The 22,382-nt window shown below is 41.7% G+C and overlaps 1 protein-coding gene across 3 annotated transcripts; it reads right to left on the bottom strand.

Annotated features, from left to right (window-relative positions):
- Window positions 1–6,481: 6,481 nt before the first annotated feature.
- tpm3 (tropomyosin 3) lies at window positions 6,482–22,294 on the bottom strand. 3 transcript variants are annotated; one of them, XM_054605506.1, is made up of 9 exons: window positions 22,181–22,294; window positions 18,834–18,884; window positions 17,070–17,152; window positions 15,904–16,021; window positions 15,611–15,681; window positions 14,915–14,990; window positions 7,634–7,696; window positions 7,381–7,450; window positions 6,482–6,564 (listed from the first exon to the last, which is right to left on the bottom strand). In XM_054605506.1, the coding sequence occupies exons 1-9, from the start codon at window positions 22,292–22,294 to the stop codon at window positions 6,482–6,484; spliced, it is 729 nt and encodes a 242-aa protein (XP_054461481.1). The 3 variants fall into 3 exon arrangements, with proteins under 3 accessions (XP_054461481.1, XP_054461482.1, XP_054461480.1); XM_054605507.1 differs by having other exon boundaries at window positions 17,070–17,101; window positions 18,783–18,884; XM_054605505.1 differs by having other exon boundaries at window positions 17,070–17,203; window positions 18,759–18,884.
- Between the last annotated feature and the right edge of the window lie 88 nt (window positions 22,295–22,382).

Here is a 22,382-nt window from a genome sequence, read left to right on the forward strand (position 1 = left end):
TCATCAGGGAGAAGGGAGGAAGTAGGAGGAGGGGGTGGGGGTTGGAGGAGTGAAGAGAAAGTTTCAAAGAGTTTTTTAGGATTGGAAGCAGAGGTTAGGATTTTAGAGCGGGAAAAAGCCGCTTTAGCAGTAGCTAGAGAGGAGGAAAAAGTGGAAAGGAGAGATTGGAAGTTAAGAAGGTCCTCCGGGAGTTTGCCTGTTCTCCATTTACGCTCAGCCGCTCTTAGGCTCCGTCTATCAGTACGCACTGAGTCCGACAGCCATGGGGCAGGAGGAGTTGGCCGTGCAGGCCTGGAGGTGAAGGGACAGAGGTTGTCCTAAGAGGAGGAAAGGGTGGAGAGGAGAAGATCAGTAGCAGTATCGGGGGATAGGAGAGAGAAGGATTCAGGGGCAGGGAGGGCAGAGGTAACGGAAGAGGAAAGATCAGCGGGGGAGAGGGAGCGGAGGTGACTATGGGTAGAAATCATGTGGGTAGGTGGGGGAAGTAAGGGGGGAGAGGAGAGGGAGAGGGAGTAGGACATGAAGTAGTGGTCCGAGAGCTGGAGGGGAGTGACAGAGAGGTTAGCAGTAGAACAGTGTCTAGTGAAGATAAGATCCAGCTGGTTGCCGGCCTTGTGGGTAGGAGGAGAGGAAGAGCGATAGAGGTCAAAGGAGGAGAGGAAGGAAAGCAGTGGTTCTAACTTATCAGTCTGGATGTTGAAGTCGCAGAGCACGATGAGCGAGGAGCCATCGTCATGGAAGTGCGAGACTAGTGTGTCAAGCTCCTCCAGGAACTCACCAAGGGGGCCTGGTGGGCGGTACACAACAGCAATGGTGAGCTTGACTGGATAAGTGACAGTAACAGCATGAAATTCAAAAGAGGAAGGGGAGAACTGTGGAACAGAGACAAGAGAGTATTTCCATTTTGGGGAAATTAGCAGGCCAGTGCCACCACCTCGCCTCGCAGCTCTGGGAGTGTGAGAGAAGGAGTGCACATCTGACAGAGCTGCGGGTGTGCTAGTGTTTTCTGGTGTGATCCAGGTCTCAGTTAGATGAAGAAAGTTGAGGGAGAGCAAGGATGCGTAGCCTGAGATGAACTCAGCTTTCGGCACTGCCGACTGGCAATTCCAAAGCCCCCCTGACACCACTTGCTCACCATGGGCTGAGAGAGTGGGATAGATGAGATTAGTGGGGTCACGGCACCTGGGAGTGACCCACTGTCTATGTGACTACCAGACAGAGGAACAGACAGAAATAGGATGCAAACATATGGTAGTCAGTATAAACAAATTACTGACCCGCAAGTACACGCTCGAGAAGTCATTGCTTGACGAAGTCTGGCTTGAAAAAGTCGCCCTGTTGCCTTCGTTCGCCTGACTCTTCCAGCCACCAGCAGTGGTTAAGGACCTACCTACTGATTGCTCATTGTCTGCCAGGAGTGTAAGCCACTCCCCCTAGCACTTAAGAGGACAATTGACCTACTGAAACTAAACCACACCTCTCAAAGCAGTTCCTGATTACAGCAACAGCACAGACAACAGAATCAGCAACAAACACTAAAACTTAAGCAGGCTTGGTACAGTTAAGAGCAAATTATGAAAGCAAGAACAATATACTTAGTCTATCCTAGCAGAATCAAGTAGTTCAGTATCCCTCCAGAAGTCAAATACACTGGAGTAAAGGTTTGTTTGGTCTGAGTTTATATTTCCTTGAGATGTGTAAGCCACTCCCCCTAGCACTTAAGAGGACAATTGACCTATTGAAACTAAACCACACCTCTCAAAGCAGTTCCTGATTACAGCAACAGCACAGACAACAGAATCAGCAACAAACACTAAAACTTAAGCAGGCTTGGTACAGTTAAGAGCAAATTATGAAAGCAAGAACAATATACTTAGTCTATCCTAGCAGAATCAAGTAGTTCAGTATCCCTCCAGAAGTCAAATACACATAATAACTTTTTACTACTGGAATGTACGCTATTAGGCAAAAGTTTCTACACTAGATGTCTATCTGATAGTGCTGTAGCTAAATTTAAAAAAGCGATTCCATCACCGTTTAATTCATAACCATTGCTCAATATAACAGAGGACTCCTACTCTAACTTTAGCCCGTCCCAGATTGACCATCTTGTCAATAGTGCTACAGGCTCACTGCGAATGACACTAGACTCTATTGCTCCTCTAAAAAAGAAGATAATAAAACAAAGGAAGTTCGCTCCATGGTATAACCCTCAAACCCGCAAATTAAAGCAAACATCGCGAAAATGTGAAAGGATATGGCGTTCCACCAATTTGGAATATCGCGGTTAGTCTGGCGAGACAGTCTTAAAATATATAAGAAGACACTCCGTAATGCTAGAGCAGCCTATTGTTCAGCATTAATAGAGAAAAATAAGAACAACCCCAGGTTTCTCTTCAGCACTGTAGCCAGGCTGACAGAGAGTCACAGCTCTGTTGAGCTGTGTACTCAGCGTTTTTGCACTTACGTAACATTTCGAAAAAATGTCTGTCTCAAAGTGATGCCAAAAAACTAGTTCATGCATTTGTTACCTCTAGACTAGATTACTGCAATTTGTTATTATCAGGCTGCTCTAATAAGTCTCTTAAATCTCTCCAGTTGATCCACAATGCTGCAGCACTTGTTCTAACAAATAATAAGAAAATAGATCATATTACTCCTGTATTAGCTTCTCTGCACTGGCTTCCTGTTAAATCAAGAATAGAATTTAAAATTCTTCTCCTCAGCTACAAAGCTCTAATTGGCCAGGCACCGTCTTATCTAAAGGAATTTATAGTTCCATATTACCAAACTAAAGAGCTGCGCTCCCTCAATGCAGGGTTACTTGTGCTTCCTAGAGTATCAAAAAGTAGGATGGGAGCAAGAGCCTTCAGTTATCAGGCTCCTCTTCTGTGGAAACAGCACACACTCTCTACTTTTAAGAGTAAGCTTAAGACTTTCCTTTTTGATCACGCTTATAGTTAGGGATTGCTCAGGTTTGCCTTGGTTCAGCCTCCTCTCTCCTCTTCTCTCCCTCCATCTTTATGTATTCATGTCCCTTCTCCGGAGTCCTTGTGCTTTCTCGCCTCGCAGGTTTCCATGAATCGTTGTGGTACCTGGATCGCGGTCGTGCTTCTTGCCGTGACCCAGCTGACACCCATTGCTACTTCCATTATTATTATTAGTCACATTACTATTACTATTCCCTATATCATTATTATAATTCTACTATAGTCATTGCTGCTGTTATCATAAGTAGTCTTAATTTTTTCCTTCGTTACTCTGCTTACTACTCTATTATATGAATAATTTATGTCATATACATTGAACGTGTTGTAACTCTGTTATGTTGTTCATTCTGTACACATGACATCTATTGCATTTCTGTCCACCATGGGAGAAGGATCCCTCCTCTGTCGCTCTCCCATAGGTTTCTTCCTTTTTTCCCCCCGATGTGTTCTGGGACAGAGGATGTCGCATGTGTACAGATTGTAAAGCCCTCTGTGGCAAATTTATAATTTGTGATTTTGGGCTATATAAAATAAATTGAAAATTTAAATTAAAATTGAAATCAGCAGTTAGATCCCCAGCTCCGCTAGTCAATGTGTTCTTGGGCAGGACACCGAACCCCCAATTGCTCCCGCAGTAAGCCAGTCATGTATGAATGGGTATGAATGGTTAGATAGTCCTGATGGGCAGATGGTACCTTGACTGGTCTGAATGGACTGTCATCAGTGTAAGAATTCGTGTGAATGGGTGAATGATGACATGTAGTGTTAAAGTGCTTTGAGTGGTCGGAAGATTAGAAAAACTCTATACAAGCACAGACCATTTACAACACTGGAGTGACAGCAGTCATTTTTAGCATCAACACTTTGAAGACTGAGAAGTTGTGGACGGTGATGGAGCTGCATTTTTTCTGATTTTAAAAACAACAGCATGGCCTCCACCACAACCAGTAACCCGGAGAGAGCTCAAACACTCATAATTTGGGGGGTATAATTTACTCAACTTACTACAGTCACCAACCTTCAACCAAGTTTGTCTCAAAAAAATATATATTGCAAATCAAAACTAGTAATGAAATAATTGAAGATAAAAGTCTTGTTGGACAGAGACCTTACATTAAACATGGCAAGCTTAGTGATGGTTGAGATACCCTCTGTTCTGTTAGGAACACTATGGCTCATTCACACAAATTGCATTTTTTGTCAAACTTCACATCATTTCAACTTACAGTATATTGAGGGCTACACTCAAAATATTTAGGGTTTAAGCCCCTGCAAAATGACTTGTGAGGCCTACATAATAGCCTGTGCCGGGCCACAGTGTTAGGTGTAGTGTCAGATGTTGGTGAAGTGCACCATCATCATGGCTTTCTCTCAATCCTCAGCTCCTCCTGTCCACATGTCCAAGTGTCCTTGAGAGAGACACTGACTTGCTCCTGGGTGCTGTACAGGAGCCCACTGCTCCTAATGTTTAGGATGGGTTACATGCAGAGGTCATATTTCATCTATATTATAAAATAAAGTTTAGTGAGGCATTTGAGATTTTTGTTTGCAGGATTTTTGGTATGCTTCACTTTGTTCCTCAAACGTTTTGATGTCTGTGACTATAAGTGTCATTGCACCTGTATCAACCATCAGCCTTTTCTGTTTAAGTACACGAACCAGGCAGTCACTTATTTTCAATGCAAATGTGAGGTCTTCATCGACAGTTTCTGGCCTCACGTTGTCTGTCCTGCACCACTATCTTTAAGGGGACACAGTATGTAACAAGAACAGCCATGGACACATATTCATTAACTCAAGCTTTAACTCTGGTAGAAAACAGAGTTGATACAGAATGATTACATGAAGAGTAAAATGCGGTAAAGAACATCCTTGAACAGAAAACATAGAATGAACAACGGCCAATAGACAGAGATCAGAGGAGGAGCAAGTTCAGCAGATAGAAAGTGCCAAAAACAAAGGCAAACACACAGTTCAACAGTTCATCAGCTGAGAAATGAGATAGATAAACGATAGATGAGACGGACTTGGTAGGGGGGAGGGTTCTTGAAACAACAACTTGGCAGGATGGTGGAGCTTCTGGATTTTTAGCTGAAAACACAAGAAGCAAGAGACAGTTACTAACCATATTTATCATAACATGTCTGTCAAGGGGAACTTATTAGAAGTAATAACAATGTCCTGTACATTTCGTCTGACATACCACTGTCGATGATGTTACATGACTGCATGTGAGCAGAACAATTGAAGACTCTCCATCGAATTTTGCTTAACAGAACAGATCTAAATATGTGTGGTCTTAATTAAAACTGTCCCATCAGTTCTTAGGACCACTACACAGGATTACAGACATGGTCTCTCTACTCCAAGAGAGAAGCTATAAATTCATAGTCTGTGTGACGTATCTTACCAGGTGAAAAAGCACGAAGGTAAAGCATCGTACATTCTGCTTTATGGCTCAACCATGTCTTCAGTGAGACCAAATATCCACCATCCATAACCCCTTTACTGCCTTTAATTGACTCTGCTCAGCAGGGCTGCCCCCTGAGCCCCCCTTTACCACTCTATAACATTTGAGACAGGCAGTAGTTCAGTGCAACATATAGTTCAGTGCATGACCATCAGTTAAATTGTTTCATGTGACTGGATTTAACACCCACAGAATTATTTTATGACCTCCAGGAGTTCAGAGCTTGCTGCAGTGATGACATTGTGGTGTGAACTGACGGAATGACTAACTCAAGGAAGGATCCTTCAGCATTTGTGTGTGTGTCTATCCTCGGCGCCCCTAAAACACCCTCAATCCTATGTGGGTGCATTTCCTGACCCCTGATATGGAAACAGGGAACTAAATAACAAATTAAATAAACTTTTAAGTTATTTCATCTCAACAGTCCACCAAAATCTGTTTTCTGAACAAATTTGAGGGCGGAAATTGTCTATCCCGTTGCTGAATCTTCATTCATATTATTACTCAACTACGAGGACAAATTAAAAAACGTAAACTTTCATTGTGCAGCGACTCGTTTAGGGAGCCATTAATAGGACTGAGACGGGCCACAACAGAGAGAGACAACAGGGTAAAGACAGCATATATTCATCCGGTACTCTATGAATAAAGGCCTTATTTAGACCAATCCAGAGTGGGTGATTGATGGAAGAGGAAAGACTAGACTAACCAAGATGGGTTTAATGAGTTTTATTTTGTTTCAGGTACAATTACTGTGTCTTGCAATTAGAGTCTGCTGGCTTTGAGAGCTGTAGGCCTACTTGTTTTGAATCTGTGTTTTGAGGAATTCAAAATCAATATTTATACTAGAAATATAATGTAGTGAATTATTCAAAATAATGTTCAAACAAACGTTGCGGTTGCAATAGCCAGCATTACAGTAGGACAGATCAGTGTACAAGAAAGTTATTTTTGGTCCAAATAAAAGGAATGTCCCACGGGCAGGCTTAATAAGCTTCTCACTAGGAAATTACACTTTTACTTACATTGATGTCATGTCATTGAGGGCATGGTCCAGTTCTTCGCTGATGGCTTTGTACTTGAGTTTCTGTGCATAAAGCTCATCTGTATGTCCACACACCAAGAAAAAGTGGGTTGTTCAGAAATGGTAATACACAAGAGAGGCTCAAATTAGTATTGTGGAATATAGGATAAGATCTTTAGTGACCAGAAATATGCAATGCAATAGAAAGAAACTTAAACCCTGGTTAGAAACCAGATTCAACTTCTGGACATTATTCGTTCACATCCCACGTGGAAATGGGGGAATGGAAAGTTACGTATTAGAATGTTCATTGTTGTCCGTAGTCCTTTAACTAGTACAAAATAAAATGGCGATTGTTGTTTGTTATTATGATGGCAACACACTTCAGTCGGGCCGTAAAGTGTTGTTGCAGCTAGCCTGGAGGAGAGCAGATGCAGATCCAAAGATGTTAGTTCTGGCTATTAGTTTTCAATTAAATTCAAGTTCAGTTTATTTTTGTATAGCCCACAATCACAAATTACAAATTTGCCTCAGAGGGCTTTACAACCTGTACACATGCGACATCCTCTGTCCCTGTCCTTAGTTTTGTAGCTTGTCTGTCTCAAGAGCGAAGGCGAGTGGACCGTCAGACCCAGCACTGCCATCAGCCCACTGTTTGGCTCATTTTATGTAGCCAGTGACGCATTACAGCGTGTGGAAATAGCAAGCTAGCTAACTAGCCAGCTGTCTTACATATTACATGCTTTATTTTTTGCATTCAATTATTTTCAAAAGGTTTGGCTGTTATATTACGCTCTATTTGCGTTTCCTTCTTTATCTTTTATTTTGGTTAGTGATTTTAAAGTCTATGTAAAGGGTGCCTTTCGTGTTGGGTTAAAGTGTATTCAATGCTGTACCTTCCAGATCATCAATGGTCTTCTCAAGCTTTGCCACAGATCTCTCAGCAAACTCGGCCCGGGTCTCAGCCTGAAATTACAAAGCACAAGTCACCCTATCATCAGAAAACATCTGATGTCAACAAACAAAAGTAAACTTAATATGCAAGGGTATGTCAACCTCTCGTGTCTCAACACATCTTACTAAAGTCTCTTAGGCTGTAGGATTGATTTATATTCAGGAAATTATTAGTCATCATTATTTCTTGCTCACCTCTTTCAGCTTGTCAGTCAAGATCTTTATCTCTTCCTCATACTTGTCCTCCTTTTGAGAGTACTGCAATGAGAAAAACATTAATTAAATGCTGATTCCTTTTTAATGAAAGAAGGAATGAAACATATTTACAATTTGTGTGAGGTGATTCTTAAAATCCCAGGATTATCATTTAAATTATACTTGTTTTCACAATATCTGTGGAGGGCAGTGATGGTTAGGGAATAAAACATTAATGAAAAGGATAACAAGAATTACTTTCAAGGCGGTTTTCATGAAATAGGCAAAACATAGTTTTGATTATTTTGCTCTGGTTTTTTCCCCGACCAGATTGCTGCTAAAGGAATGAGATGAGCAACTGCAGATCTTTAACTCTGTGTACAGGCCTTTGATCTTTGTTTGTTCTTTTGAAAAAAACTGTATAACTCACCAAGAATTTCTTCAACTGTCAAATTAGGACGACAACTCTTGATGTGACCCAGATCTGCATGCTTGTCTGGTGCAAATCCAATCACAATTGGTGTTTTCTCAGCATTTCATGTGATTACATTCTAGATTATCAGGATCTGATCTCATGATAGTATTACCAGTATTACCACCTACAGAGGGCAGCATGTGTCAATGAAAATCTTCCAAAAAATCACAAGTGTTATTTTGTTTTGACACCTCGACTTATGCTGGATAATGAGTAGATGTGGGTATTGTTGCCCTCCCCTCCTGTCTTTCTTGGTTGGGCTCAATGCAGTAAGAAGGTTCTGGGCTGGGGCCTTTCTGTGTGGACTTGTCTCTGTTTGAACGTATTTCTGTTTAGACTTGTCCCTGTGTAGACTTGTTTTCTGTGTGGACTTGTTTTCTGTGTGGACTAGTCTCTGTGAGGACTTGTTTCTGTGTGGACGATCCTGCTCTACGACTGAGCCACATGTTGCCCCTGACTGTGGCTCAGTGGTATAGCAGGGTCCAATCAGATGACCGGCGGTTTGAGCCCCGGCTTCGGCAGTCCATGTTGATGTGTCAAGACACTTAAACCCAAATTGCCCCCGCAGGCTGCTCCTGCGGTGTATGGATGTGTATGGATGTTGGTTAGAAGTGGCACCTTGCATGTCAGCCCCTGCCACCAGTGTATGAATGGGTGGATGATAATATGTAGTGTAAAAGCGCTTTGAGTCGTCGGAAGACTAGAAAAGCGCTATACATGTACAGTCCATCTACAATTTACCATTTGTTTCTGTGTGTTCTTGTTTCTGTGTCGACTTGTCTCTGTGTGAACTTGTGTCTGTGTTGTCTTGTCTCTGTGAGAACTTGTTTCTGTGTGGTTCTGTGTGTATTTGTGTCTGAGTGGGCTTGTTTCTGGGTGGAATTGTTTCTGTGTTATCTTTTTTCCGAGTGGACGTTACTTGGTGTTAACTTGTTTCTGTGTGGACCTGATTCTATCTGGACTTGGTTCTGTGTGGACTTATTTCTGTTTTGACCTGTCTCTGTTGTACCTTTTTATGTGTGGATTTCTCTCTGTGTGGACTTGGTTCTCTGTGGACTTGTCTCTGTGTGGACTTGCTTGTGTGTGGTCTTTTCTCTTTGTGTGGATTTGTTTCTGTGTGGTTTTGTCTCTGTGTGGATTTGTTTCTGTGTTGTCCTTTTTCTTTGTGTCTTTTCCCTGTATGGACTTGCTCTGTGTGGACTTGCTCTGTGTGGACTTGTTTCTGTGTGGACTTGTTTCTGTGTGGGCTTGTTTCCGAGTGGACTTTACTCGGTGTGGACTTGGTTCTGTGGGGACTTGTTTTCTTTGTGGACTTGTCTCTGTGTGGACTTGTTTCTTAGTTATCTGTGTGGACTTGTGTCCTTCTGGACTTGTTTCCGTATGGACTTGTTTCTGTGTGGTCTTGTCTCTGTGTGGACTTGTGTCTGTCTGGACTTGCTTCTGTGTGGTCTTTTCTCTTTGTGTGGATTTGTTTCTGTGTGGTTTTGTCTCTGTGTGGATTTGTTTCTGTGTTGTCCTTTCTCTTTGTGTCTTGTTTCTGTATGGACTTATTTCTGTGTGGACTTTACTCGGTGTGGACTTGGTTCTGTGGGGACTTCTCTCTGTGTGGACTTGGTTCTGTGTGGACTTGTTTTCTTTGTGGACTTGTTTTCTTTGTGGACTTGTCTCTGTGTGGACTTGTTTCTTAGTTATCTGTGTGGACTTGTGTCCTTCTGGACTTGTTTCCATATGGACTTGTTTCTGTGTGGATTTGTCTCTGTGAAGACTTGTTTCTGTGCGGACTTGTCTCTGTTTGGTGTTGTTTCTGTGTGGACTTGTCTCTGTTTGGTGTTGTTTCTGTGTGGGCTTGTTTCCAGTGGACTTTACTCGGTGTGGACTTGTCTATGTGTGGACTTGTTTCTTAGTTATCTGTGTGGACTTGTCTCTGTTTGGTGTTGTTTCTGTGTGGGCTTGTTTCCAGTGGACTTTACTCGGTGTGGACTTGTTTCCGTATGGACTTGTTTCTGTGTGGATTTCTCTCTGTGTGGACTTCTTGCTGTGTGGACGTGTGTCTGTGTGGACTTGGTTCTGTGTGGACTTCTCTCCTTGTGGACTTGTTTCTGTGTGGTCATGTCTTTTTGTAGAGTTGTTTCTGTGTGGACTTGTCTCTGTGTGGACTTGCTTCTGTGTGGTCTTTTCTCTTTGTGGACTTGTCTATGTGTTGTTTTTGTTTCTGTGTGGGCTTCTCATTGTGTGGATTTGTTTCTGTGTGGTTTTGTCTCTGTGTGGGCTTCTTTGTGAGTGAACTTTGCTCATTGTGGATTTGGTTCAGTGTCGACTTGTCTCTGTGTGGACATGGTTCTGTATGGTCTTGTCTCTGTGTGGACTTGTGTCTGTTTAGACCTTTCTCTTTGGGGACATTTTACTGTGTGGACCTCTCTCCATGAAGACTTGTTTCTGTGTGGACCTGTTTCTCTGTGGACTTGTTTCTGTGTTGTCTTTTTTCTGTTTGGCCTTGCCTCTGTGTGCACTTGTTTCTGTTTAGACCTTTCTCTTTGGGGACATTTTACTGTGTGGACCTCTCTCCATGTAGACTTGTTTCTGTGTGGACCTGTTTCTCTGTGGACTTGTTTCTGTGTTGTCTTTTTTCTGTTTGTTTGGCCTTGCCTCTTTGTGGACTTGTCTCTGTGTGGACATGTTTCTGTGTGGACTTGTTTCTGTGTGGTCTTGCCTCTGTGTGGTCTTGTTTCTGTGTGGTCTTGTCTCTGTGTGGACTTGTTTCTTAGTTATCTTGCCTATGTGCTGTCTTGTTTCTGTGTTATGTATGCTTTAATTGGACTTGTTTCTGTGTGGTTTTGTCTCTGTGTGGATTTGTTTCTGTGTGGTCTTTTCTCTGTGTGGACGTGTGTCTGTGTGGACTTGGTTCTGTGTGGACTTCTCTCCTTGTGGACTTGTTTCTGTGTGGTCATGTCTTTTTGTAGAGTTGTTTCTGTGTGGACTTGTCTCTGTGTGGACTTGCTTCTGTGTGGTCTTTTCTCTTTGTGGACTTGTCTATGTGTTGTTTTTGTTTCTGTGTGGGCTTCTCATTGTGTGGATTTGTTTCTGTGTGGTTTTGTCTCTGTGTGGGCTTCTTTGTGAGTGAACTTTGCTCATTGTGGATTTGGTTCAGTGTCGACTTGTCTCTGTGTGGACATGGTTCTGTATGGTCTTGTCTCTGTGTGGACTTGTGTCTGTTTAGACCTTTCTCTTTGGGGACATTTTACTGTGTGGACCTCTCTCCATGAAGACTTGTTTCTGTGTGGACCTGTTTCTCTGTGGACTTGTTTCTGTGTTGTCTTTTTTCTGTTTGGCCTTGCCTCTGTGTGCACTTGTTTCTGTTTAGACCTTTCTCTTTGGGGACATTTTACTGTGTGGACCTCTCTCCATGTAGACTTGTTTCTGTGTGGACCTGTTTCTCTGTGGACTTGTTTCTGTGTTGTCTTTTTTCTGTTTGTTTGGCCTTGCCTCTTTGTGGACTTGTCTCTGTGTGGACATGTTTCTGTGTGGACTTGTTTCTGTGTGGTCTTGCCTCTGTGTGGTCTTGTTTCTGTGTGGTCTTGTCTCTGTGTGGACTTGTTTCTTAGTTATCTTGCCTATGTGCTGTCTTGTTTCTGTGTTATGTATGCTTTAATTGGACTTGTTTCTGTGTGGTTTTGTCTCTGTGTGGATTTGTTTCTGTGTGGTCTTTTCTCTGTGTGGACTTGTGTCTGTGTGGACTTGGTTTTGTGTTGACTTATCTGCTTGTGGACTTGTTTCTGTGTGGTCATGTCTTTTTGTAGAGTTGTCTCTGTGTGGACTTGTCTCTGTGTGGACTTGCTTCTGTGTGGTCTTTTCTCTTTGTGGACTTGTCTATGTGTTGTTTTTGTTTCTGTGTGGGCTTCTCATTGTGTGGATTTGTTTCTGTGTGGTTTTGTCTCTGTGTGGGCTTCTTTGTGAGTGAACTTTGCTCATTGTGGATTTGGTTCAGTGTCGACTTGTCTCTGTGTGGACATGGTTCTGTATGGTCTTGTCTCTGTGTGGACTTGTGTCTGTTTAGACCTTTCTCTTTGGGGACATTTTACTGTGTGGACCTCTCTCCATGAAGACTTGTTTCTGTGTGGACCTGTTTCTCTGTGGACTTGTTTCTGTGTTGTCTTTTTTCTGTTTGGCCTTGCCTCTGTGTGCACTTGTTTCTGTTTAGACCTTTCTCTTTGGGGACATTTTACTGTGTGGACCTCTCTCCATGTAGACTTGTTTCTGTGTGGACCTGTTTCTCTGTGGACTTGTTTCTGTGTTGTCTTTTTTCTGTTTGTTTGGCCTTGCCTCTTTGTGGACTTTTCTCTGAGGTGTGGACATGTTTCTGTGTGGACTTGTTTCTGTGTGGTCTTGCCTCTGTGTGGTCTTGTTTCTGTGTGGTCTTGTCTCTGTGTGGACTTGTTTCTTAGTTATCTTGCCTATGTGCTGTCTTGTTTCTGTGTTATGTATGCTTTAATTGGACTTGTTTCTGTGTGGTTTTGTCTCTGTGTGGATTTGTTTCTGTGTGGTCTTTTCTCTGTGTGGACTTGTGTCTGTGTGGACTTGGTTTTGTGTTGACTTATCTGCTTGTGGACTTGTTTCTGTGTGGTCATGTCTTTTTGTAGAGTTGTCTCTGTGTGGACTTGTCTCTGTGTGGACTTGCTTCTGTGTGGTCTTTTCTCTTTGTGGACTTGTCTATGTGTTGTTTTTGTTTCTGTGTGGGCTTCTCTTTGTGTGGATTTGTTTCTGTGTGGTTTTGTCTCTGTGTGGATTTGGTTCAGTGTCGACTTGTCTCTGTGTGGACATGGTTCTGTATGGTCTTGTCTCTGTGTGGAGTTGTGTCTGTGTGGACTTGTTTCTGTGTGGACTTTACTTGGTGTGGAATTGGTTCTGTGGGGACTTCTCTCTGTATGGACTTGGTTCTGTGTAGACTTGTTTTCTTTGTGGACATGTTTCTGTGTGGAGTTGTTTCTGTGTGGAGTTGTTTCTGTGTGGTCTAGTCTCTTTTTGGACTTGTCTCTGTGTGGACTTGTTTCTTAATCATCTGTGGGGACTTGTTTCTGTTTGGTTTTGTCTCTGTGTGGACTTGCCTCTGTGTGGATTTGTTTCTGTGAGATCTTGTGTCTGTGTGCACTTGTTTATGTGTTGTATTGTCTGTGTGGTCTTGTCTCTGTGTGGACTTGTTTCTGTGTTATCTGTCTCTATGTTGAATTGTCTCCGTGTTGAATTGTGTTGTCATTGTGTGGACTTGTCTCTGTGTGGACTTGTTTCTGTGTTATCTGTCTCTATGTTGAATTGTCTCCGTGTTGAATTGTGTTGTCATTGTGTGGACTTGTCTCTATTTGGACATTAGTACTAACATTACCATATGCACATTGAGAGAGTTCTAGGTTGTTGCATTTTCTTGTGTCCATACTGGCCATAAAGGGATAAGCTTTGATGCAACTATACACAGCCCCCTGTCTGTGTAAAAATAAATTACAGGTTACAAAACGCAAGTGGGGATCTTTTAATGTTACAGTCTTACTACCACATTTGTATTAATTAGCAGTGACCCCTCCCTCTAAGAGGACAGTTGGACCCAAACCTCACTGAATAACAGCATTCAGGACTCACATAGACCTGAATGCAGTTGAAACTTTAGTCAAATATAGACGCTTGGTCAATGGCCCTAAGCCTCAAACTCTGATGCTCTTGGTCAAACATCCATTGGTCTTTCTCCCAGGAGACCAGTGTTAGTGTTCCGGGTGAAACAAATCGTCTCCATTGATTTATTCGTCACGTAACTTCTGTATTTAAGTAGCACTGCTTATTTCAACTTTAACCGGTGCATGACGATACTTTCACTGTTTTTATGCAGCAACTAACTGATCAAAACTTAAACAGGAATTAAAATTCTGGTATATAAATAATACAGTACATAAACAGAACTGAATTATCAGAAATACTCGACCCAGCTATTTGAGTCAGTATTGGCCTGATGCCAGTAACAGTGCATCCCTAGCTTAGTTCTTCCTCTAGCATCAGTTCTGGACATGTCAGGGGCAGCTTGTCAGTTTAAACTTGTTACATGCATAGTGTCAGTGATTGTTGACTTGTTCTGTACGGGACACAAACAGCAATTTTCTGGCTGAAACAAAAGTGGCGATTATGGCTCAGTAGGTAGAGCAAGTCATATTTCAATCAGAGGATCGTCAGTTTGATCCACGGCTCCGCCAGTCCATGTTGCTGTTTCCTTGGGCAAGACTTAAACCAAATTGCCCCTGCAGGCCGTTCCTTCAGTGTATGAATGGGTATGGACAGGTGTCACCTCGCATGGTAGCCCCTGCCATCAGTGTATGAATGGGTGTGAATGAGGGAATGATGACATGTAGAAAGGCGTTATACAAGTACTGTCTATTTACCATTTACCATGCTATGTGGAATTTCTCATTCGTTAACTATGTCAGTTGCAAAACTGACATGGATGTTTTTACACTAGAGTTAGTTGAAGCTAACGTATCCCATACAGACGCTTAAGGATGTCTCGCTGAGTCAGTATCAGACGGCGAGGGGACTGACCAGTGCCAGTATTTGACGGGTTGTGATTGAGACCGTGTTAATCCAAGCTAATCGTGTTGTCTGCCATCTGTGCCCAACAATAAAAAGTCACTGAGCATCTTTTTACTTTTTATGGAGTAAAATAGGTATAGCTCTGTTTGTGTTTCTCCACTCATTTAATTTCCTTTCATTTGTTAATGTCTGTGTATGCAGAATAACTAAAGCCCGGTTTGAGATGTGCAGCCTGTCTTTACCTTCTCAGCCTGGGCCTCCAGAGACTTCAAGTTATTGGTGACGTTCTTCAGTTCCTCCTCCAGCTCAGCACATTTACTTGATTAGTTTTGATTTTAAGGAAGGAAGGAAGAAGAGAAAAAGGTGGTTGGAAAAAGAGTATTTAGGTCCTTCCCTTAAGTAAAAGCAGTAATACCACAGTGTAAAAATACTTTCTTTCCTCAGGCTGTGAGACTCCTCAACATTTGTTTTGTTTTATTTCTTCTTGTGTAACATAAAGGGACACCAACTTGCCTTTTGTTGTGCAACAATGTTATAGAATGACAATAAATCAACAATGAACCTTAAAAGTCCTGCCTCCAAATGATTACCAGAAAAAAAAGTACAGAAGCTAAATGCACTGTTAGTACTGTAAATGTACTTGTCTGTAAGTGTTAAAAGTACAATAGCCCCTATCTGTTATTAGTTATTGGATCTTCATCATTGTAGCTAGTTCATGTTATGGGTGAGACGGAGCGATTTCCTCTGTGGAATCATTATCGGCATAACCACCAGTGAGGTGCTGGGTCAGTTAGGAAATTGTAATTCTCCTTTGAGAGAGACTTTCCTGAGGGGCTTATCTTAGTAACTTAGCTGATAATGTCTCATTCTTCATCCAGAGAGTGAAGGAGGCCACCCCTGACCGACACAAAAAAGTCACATGTGGTGTGGATACTCACGCCTCAGCCAGCTCTGCCCTCTCCTCGGTTCGCTCCAGCTCTCCTTCAACAATCACCAGCTTACGAGCCACCTGGAAAAACGCAGTAGATATCCAGATGTATTCATAGGGCTTCACATATATTATGTGGACTGCTCAGTTGGCGCGTTGATCTCGGTGTCATTAAACTCTGTTATTGGCTTATTGTAAAGCGAACACTCCATTGTCAATATTGCAGCAGTATGTGAGGAAAAAGCTCCTTTGTGATGTTTGTAAAGAAGCTGCATCATTAAAGCTTCTCAGTTACCAACTCACCTCCTCATACTTGCGGTCAGCCTCCTCTGCGATGTGTTTGGCCTCCTTGAGCTGAATCTCCTGAAGCTCCATCTTCTCTTCATCCTTCTGAGCCCTGTTCTCAATCACCTTCATACCTCTGTGCACACAAATCATTACTTATTTCTTACCTCACAAATATTGTGTTTTCCTTTTTTTATTGTTCTGTTTTATAAAAAAGTAAATTACAGACCAGAAACTACTGGCAACACTCTGTTCTTTCATAAAGTCAGCTCATTTTTAAAAAACACACACAACGTATGTCTTTGTTATTCAAGGTAAGTGCTTGCTATTTCGGATTGATCTACGAGAAGTTTCTATTATAGCTTTAATTTCCATAATGTGTTTGGATAGCGATCTCCAACAAAGCTTCCTAACTAGTAGAAGAAAATAAATAATCATCCGATTGGTATCAGCTCTACATTATGTTAATTGTAATGAAGAAGTGGTATGAAACATTATTACTATTGTTTGATTTTTAATCATATTTAACAAAAAAATAAGATATTTCAGTCTCACTTTTGTCTTTCATATTTCTAACCATCTTTTTTGTCTCGTTCTCATCTATCACTAAGTGGAACAGGCACATTTTTCTTGTTCTCATGCAGTGTCCTTGTCCCTCTGTGGCAATTAGCTGGTCAGTTGGGCACACACACAGACTCACATGCACTATCATGCACTAAAATGAAATACAATGCTTGCGGCCGGCTATGTGAACAAAGAGAGGAGAAGTTCTGATAACAACACACAGAGAAAAAGACTTCATTCTCTGATCAGGTAGACATCACTCCTCTAGATCTTAACATAGATGATAGTGGTTTGATGAGATATTAATGAACTCTATATTGCATAAATAACCTTTAAAGAGTATCTATAGACACCCTAAACAAATCTCATTTTGGTTGTTTTAATCTGTCACCTTGCTGCAGTGATGTCCAGGTGAATTCAAGAATCCCTGACATCACTGTTGTTGTTGTTGGTTACATGTGTAACAGAGCATGTTTTTGTGGGAAACACTGCCCCTCTTCTAGTGCACTATCCCAGCATGGCTTTGAACTGGCCCTGGTCATGGTTGTGAACCATGATGGCAATGTGAGCTATGTATCATTCTTATCTAATAACACTGATCACAATGACTGTGAAATCACCTCTCGCTCTCATCAGCAGCCTTCTCCGCCTCCTCCAGCTTCTGCAGAGCCGTTGCCAGTCTCTCCTGAGCTCGGTCCAACTCCTCCTCCACCAGCTGGATACGTCTGTTCAGGGAAGCCACTTCTGCTTCAGCCTGAGCACAGAAAACAATGACCAGAGTGAAAGGAAAAGTGATTTCCTCCATATTGTAGACACGCTGTAGCCTACAGAAATCATGTTCCTTGCTGAGAAGCAAGTATTACCCTTACATCATGGTTCATCATCTGTGACAAAGTCTGTGTTGGCTGTTTTGTCCTAGACATGTTAACTCTTGCTTTAATGCTTTATAATACAGCCTTTCTATTTGAATGCTGTATAACACCTATAATAACACAGATAGTCTGCTTAACTTACAAACTGTTCATTTATAAAATATATGATTTTGATTCTACACATAGTTGGAAAAATAAATGTTGAGTCCGTCTTTGTAAAAAGCAACTTCATTACATAAACTGTCCCATGGCAATGGCTGTGAAGTCAGCTTTTACAATCGTCACTCAGCTTTTTTTTCTGAGCCACGAAACAGGTAGCTTGGCACATTTAGCCTGTTAATTACAGTGGAGTATACAGTCTTGCAAAAGGCACTTCTTGGGGGTATTAATGTCCAGTTCCTGTCACTTAATCTTCGTTGATTCCCTCCTTTTACACGGCTAAAATGTTGGTAGGGGTGAAACGGTTGGTAGTCTCTACCTAGGGCAGCATGAAGATGGGTGGTGTGTAAACAAGTGTGTTGACTGGGCAAAATTCTTCAGTCGACAATCTGTTTGCGCTTAACTTTTTTGAAAAGTCCAATCATCTTATGGGATGGTGTGTAAGCTGTTCGTGAGTGTTTGTTGTGCTTTTAGTTGATTAACTAGAATTTGGAGCTTGCTACTTCTGGAACCATGCCCTTACACTGGTATTTTGTTCCAGGCATTCTTAGAACAGCGGCCTTTGCTGACAGCTGTGCTTTCTATATGTAGACTCTGAAATACATATTTCAGCAATGACTCTGAAACTGAAAAGAGGCAGAAGACTAAAGGATTTAATGTTTTTTTTCTTTTCTTCTATGATCTTAGATCAACATGGTTGCTAGTTAACAGGAAACATAGTCATAACTATAAAAGTCCATTGTTCATGTGCTTTAATAGCTTGTGTAGGAAATGTACTTCTCCAAAAGGAAATGGACTAAATAAATACTGTGACCTGGGAGGAATGGATGATGCACCCAAAATGGACATGGACCATTGTTAAGCCTGCAGTCAAGGTTGAGCGACTGACATCATGGCCAGAATAAGGCTCTGAATCCCCCTGACAGCTGTTAGGAGTCCACGCAGAGCATGATGAGAATGGAATGCAAGGGAGAGGCAGGGATTCAGCCAAGGTTGGTTTACACTGGCAGCATCAGGGATCACATTGTATGCCAGTATGAGAGGCAATTTCTGTACATTATGTACCACCTAATATTTAGAGGTGACTATGTACGATAGTTCCTCTACCTGATCAGGTACAAATAATGAAACAAGTACTGCACCATGTGAAAAGGTTATCTGGGCCTAGGTTGTGATTTAGAGAAGTCTTTTTGGAATAACTGGTCAAGGATAGACAGTAATGACACAAACTGGTAATTAATCAGAACAAGTGTGTTTTGCACTTTTACTATTACTCACATCAGCAGCCTTCTTGTCAGCCACCTCAAGCTTCTCCTGAGCATCCTTCAGGGCCTCCGAGTATTTATCCAGCTCATCCTCTGTCCCCTTTAGCTTCTTTTGCATTTGCAGAATTTCGTCTTCATGCTGATGGCATAAGAGATCAAACACAGAGTTAGCAGCGTGATCATCAACTAATTAGTTGACATGCTAAATACATTGATTGAAATACCCTTTAATATAATGCATTCTAGTTAAGGGTATGGCAACATATTTTCAACATGCCAATATGTACATTCAAGCACTTTGTCTGGTTCCCACTGGCCATCAAAAGATCCCTTTCTGGTTATTCCGTACACACAACAGCTATTGCATGTATGTCTATCCAGAAGAGTGTTTCCTCTCCTGTTACTTCTCCTGAGGTTTTTCTTCCATTTTTTCCCACCCCAAAGGTTTTGGAAGTTTTTCCTGAATTGAGGGTCTAAGGACAGAGGGTGTTGTACGCTGTACAGATTGTGAAGCCCTGGAAAACAAAACGGTTTGTTTGGCAATCTGACAAGAAGTGAAGCATATTGATGCCCATATACTCGTTTCTACTAAGATTGACAACAATTCATAGTAAAGAAAACTTTGAATGATGCTCCATTTAAATACAATCTTACACTTTGCACTCTCCCACCAATAGGTAATATTTTTAGAACATGTAACCCACAGCCAGTTATTTACTTATACTATTTGAGGTGGCAGAAGCTCAGTCCACACGGACCAACTACGGAGTGTGGAGTGGTATTTGGAGAGGTGCCAGTTCAACTCCTGGGAACTTCCGATGTGCCCTTGAACAGGGCACCGAATCCCCAAACTGCTCCCGATGCACTGTATAGTAGCTGCCCACAGCTCCTGGGATGGGTCAAATGCAGAGGCCTGCTGTGCTGTGTACACTATTATGTGTGACATTAAAACATAATACGATTAAAAGATAGTAAAGCATTGTCTCAACTGAAGTGACATAGGAGCGGAATTAATTAGCAGAACAAAGTACAGTATTTTTGTAAGTAATATGATACCATTTACTATTAACAGTGTACACCAGAATAATTTATAATATGATATTGTAATGAAACTTGTCTGTAATAATGTAGAGGTATAATACAATCATAACATAGTATAATGTAGTGTAATAGCATATTCAAATAATACAGTATAATACAAAGGAGAGAGAGTGCCAGACACTGCAAAGCTTTCCATCGGCATCAGTTTGTAGTAGAGAGGTTGAGAGGGGCTATCCTTCATCCTCGTTGTCATTGCCACCACACTGTCTAGTCCAGTCCGACCACAGAGCTAAGTGAGCAATTGGATGGCTTCTAGACCTGCAGTATTTTTAGTGCTTCATTCGGAGCATGTGGATACTCCATTTGAAGCATTTCAGGAAGGCAGAGAACGGGACTGTTTGAAACCTATTGAAAAAAGGTTCAGCTCAAAAGTAAATTCTGGGGCAATCTGATCAGAGGCAGGCTTGTTAGTTTAATGCCATTCCACCCCTCCTTCGTACTGTTTTTAACAGTACTGTAATTTTAATCTCAATCTTTCCTAATGGTCCCTTGCCATGAAAGCCCTCTTCTTACTGTGGGGAGGCCTTTGATTTGATCAATCTAAGATTCATGATTATTCACATCCACTCCCAGGTAAACTAAGTACTGGGTGGACAGCAGAGAGCTCTTCTGCCAGTTTATAGTGAGACCCAGCTCTTGTAGGTGCTGTACGACTTCCACTGCGTGGAGTTAAGCTTTCTCGAGCCTCTGTATTGTGTTGGAAGTGTACTATGAAGATGGAAAATGCTCAGTGGGAGCGTAATCATTGTTTGCCATGCTATCATTTTCATATCTTAGAAGCCGTCCTGAGGCTTATTGGCCATGGCAGAGACAGCAGCAAAATGTTATTTAGCGATGTAGCCACCTGAGAGGCACACTGGTGGGAGCGGTCAATGAGGCGAGCATAAACCTCGTCCCAAGGAGATGGTGATGTAGTTTTCCGGGGACAAAAAAAAAGTGTCCATAGCTATGCTCGCTGGCAGTTGTCTCCTCCAAAACACTTAGAGAAGGCGAAAGCCACTGCTGCGTGGCTCCTCGCCGCGGTGGGGACAAAGAAACCACCTCACTTGTGGAGCTCTGTATCCCTAATCATCATCAGCCTCCATTGCTACCAATGGGAAGGACAGGGAGCCAGGACAAGAGCTGAGCCAGTGGACTCTTGCCGTCACAGCAGGCTTTGTCCCAGCTGACATTGAACAAAGTCTCCACATTGACTCCCTATTGACATCGGGAAGTGGGGAGGACTTTCCACATTTTCCGTCACTGACTAAATAGGCATATGTTCAGACTGCACCTTGGCCCAAAAAATTATGATCTTAAAAAAACTCATCTTTAAAAGTAGCACTTGACATTGTTCGGCAGTTTTTGTGACTTTTTGGGTTGTATCCATTTGGTTGAAGGTTGTTAATGTCAGTCGCTTCGGATAAAAGCGCGAGCTGAAGACTTTTCCAGTTTGGAAACTTCATGATTTGACACAAGTAGGATATTTTGTTGTTCAATTGTTTAAATTAGTCTGGAAGTGTTGTCACAGCAACAAATCCTTAAACTTAAACATGGAAAAGTGCAGGCTTAATGACAATTAACTGATCATGACAAAGACTATTTTAGTGTGAACCACATACTATAATTTTCTAATAGAAATGGCTCACTTTCTTAGATTCATAACAAAAAAGTGATCATTTTATATAAGACATGCAAATTGTTTTGAGATCATTATCAGCTCAATTTTCATTAGGGCTAGTAACCTAAACATATACATGATAAAATAAACAACAAATTATGGTTTTGGATAATGTGAGCTAAATGAAATAAACTTCAACTAAACTACTAAACTAAACTCTTACTGTAAGAATCCAGAATATAGCATATTGTTTGACAGGAAAATGGGAATTTGACATATTCAAGTGTTTAACAGTGAAGAAAGCAAACAGCTGAAATGTGTAGAGCGCAATGTAGAACAAATGACACAAGTAAAAATGCTGGAACATAAAATGAGATTTATGTCTATAAATAGATCGCCCCAATGCATGATGGGAGAGTTTCCAACACATCTACCTCATGAAACTGCAAGCACGTGATCAGCAGTCAGTTAATCATATGAATGCTGGTTATGGTTTTCAAATCTCTACTCATTTAACCTTTATTTCAAATAAGACCACATAGTTATAAAATATTACTTAATCCAGGATCAACAAATCAATCCTCAAATTGTGTTGAAAGTACCAAATAAACTGGATGAGCAGAACCATGATTATTTAGCATGATAACCTGATTTAGAACTTGGGTTGGGCCGGTTTCCCTATTTTTCTTAGTCTGACTGGATCCCATTGTATGGCATCTGTGTTCATTACCCACCTGCTTGCTTCTGTCTTCGGCTGCTTTCTTGTCTGCTTCAGCTTGTTCAGCCTGGTCCAGTGCATTCTCCTTGTCCAACTTTAGCATGAGCATCTTCTTTTTGATGGCCTCCATTTCGGCTGAGGTTTCGCTTATGGGTTTTTGCAGAAGTGTAGAGATAGGAAGACGAACAGACAACCTGAGAGCCTGGTGGAGACACTAA

Source organism: Anoplopoma fimbria, chromosome 10 (genome assembly GCF_027596085.1).
Source record: "Anoplopoma fimbria isolate UVic2021 breed Golden Eagle Sablefish chromosome 10, Afim_UVic_2022, whole genome shotgun sequence".
NCBI lineage: Eukaryota > Metazoa > Chordata > Actinopteri > Perciformes > Anoplopomatidae > Anoplopoma > Anoplopoma fimbria.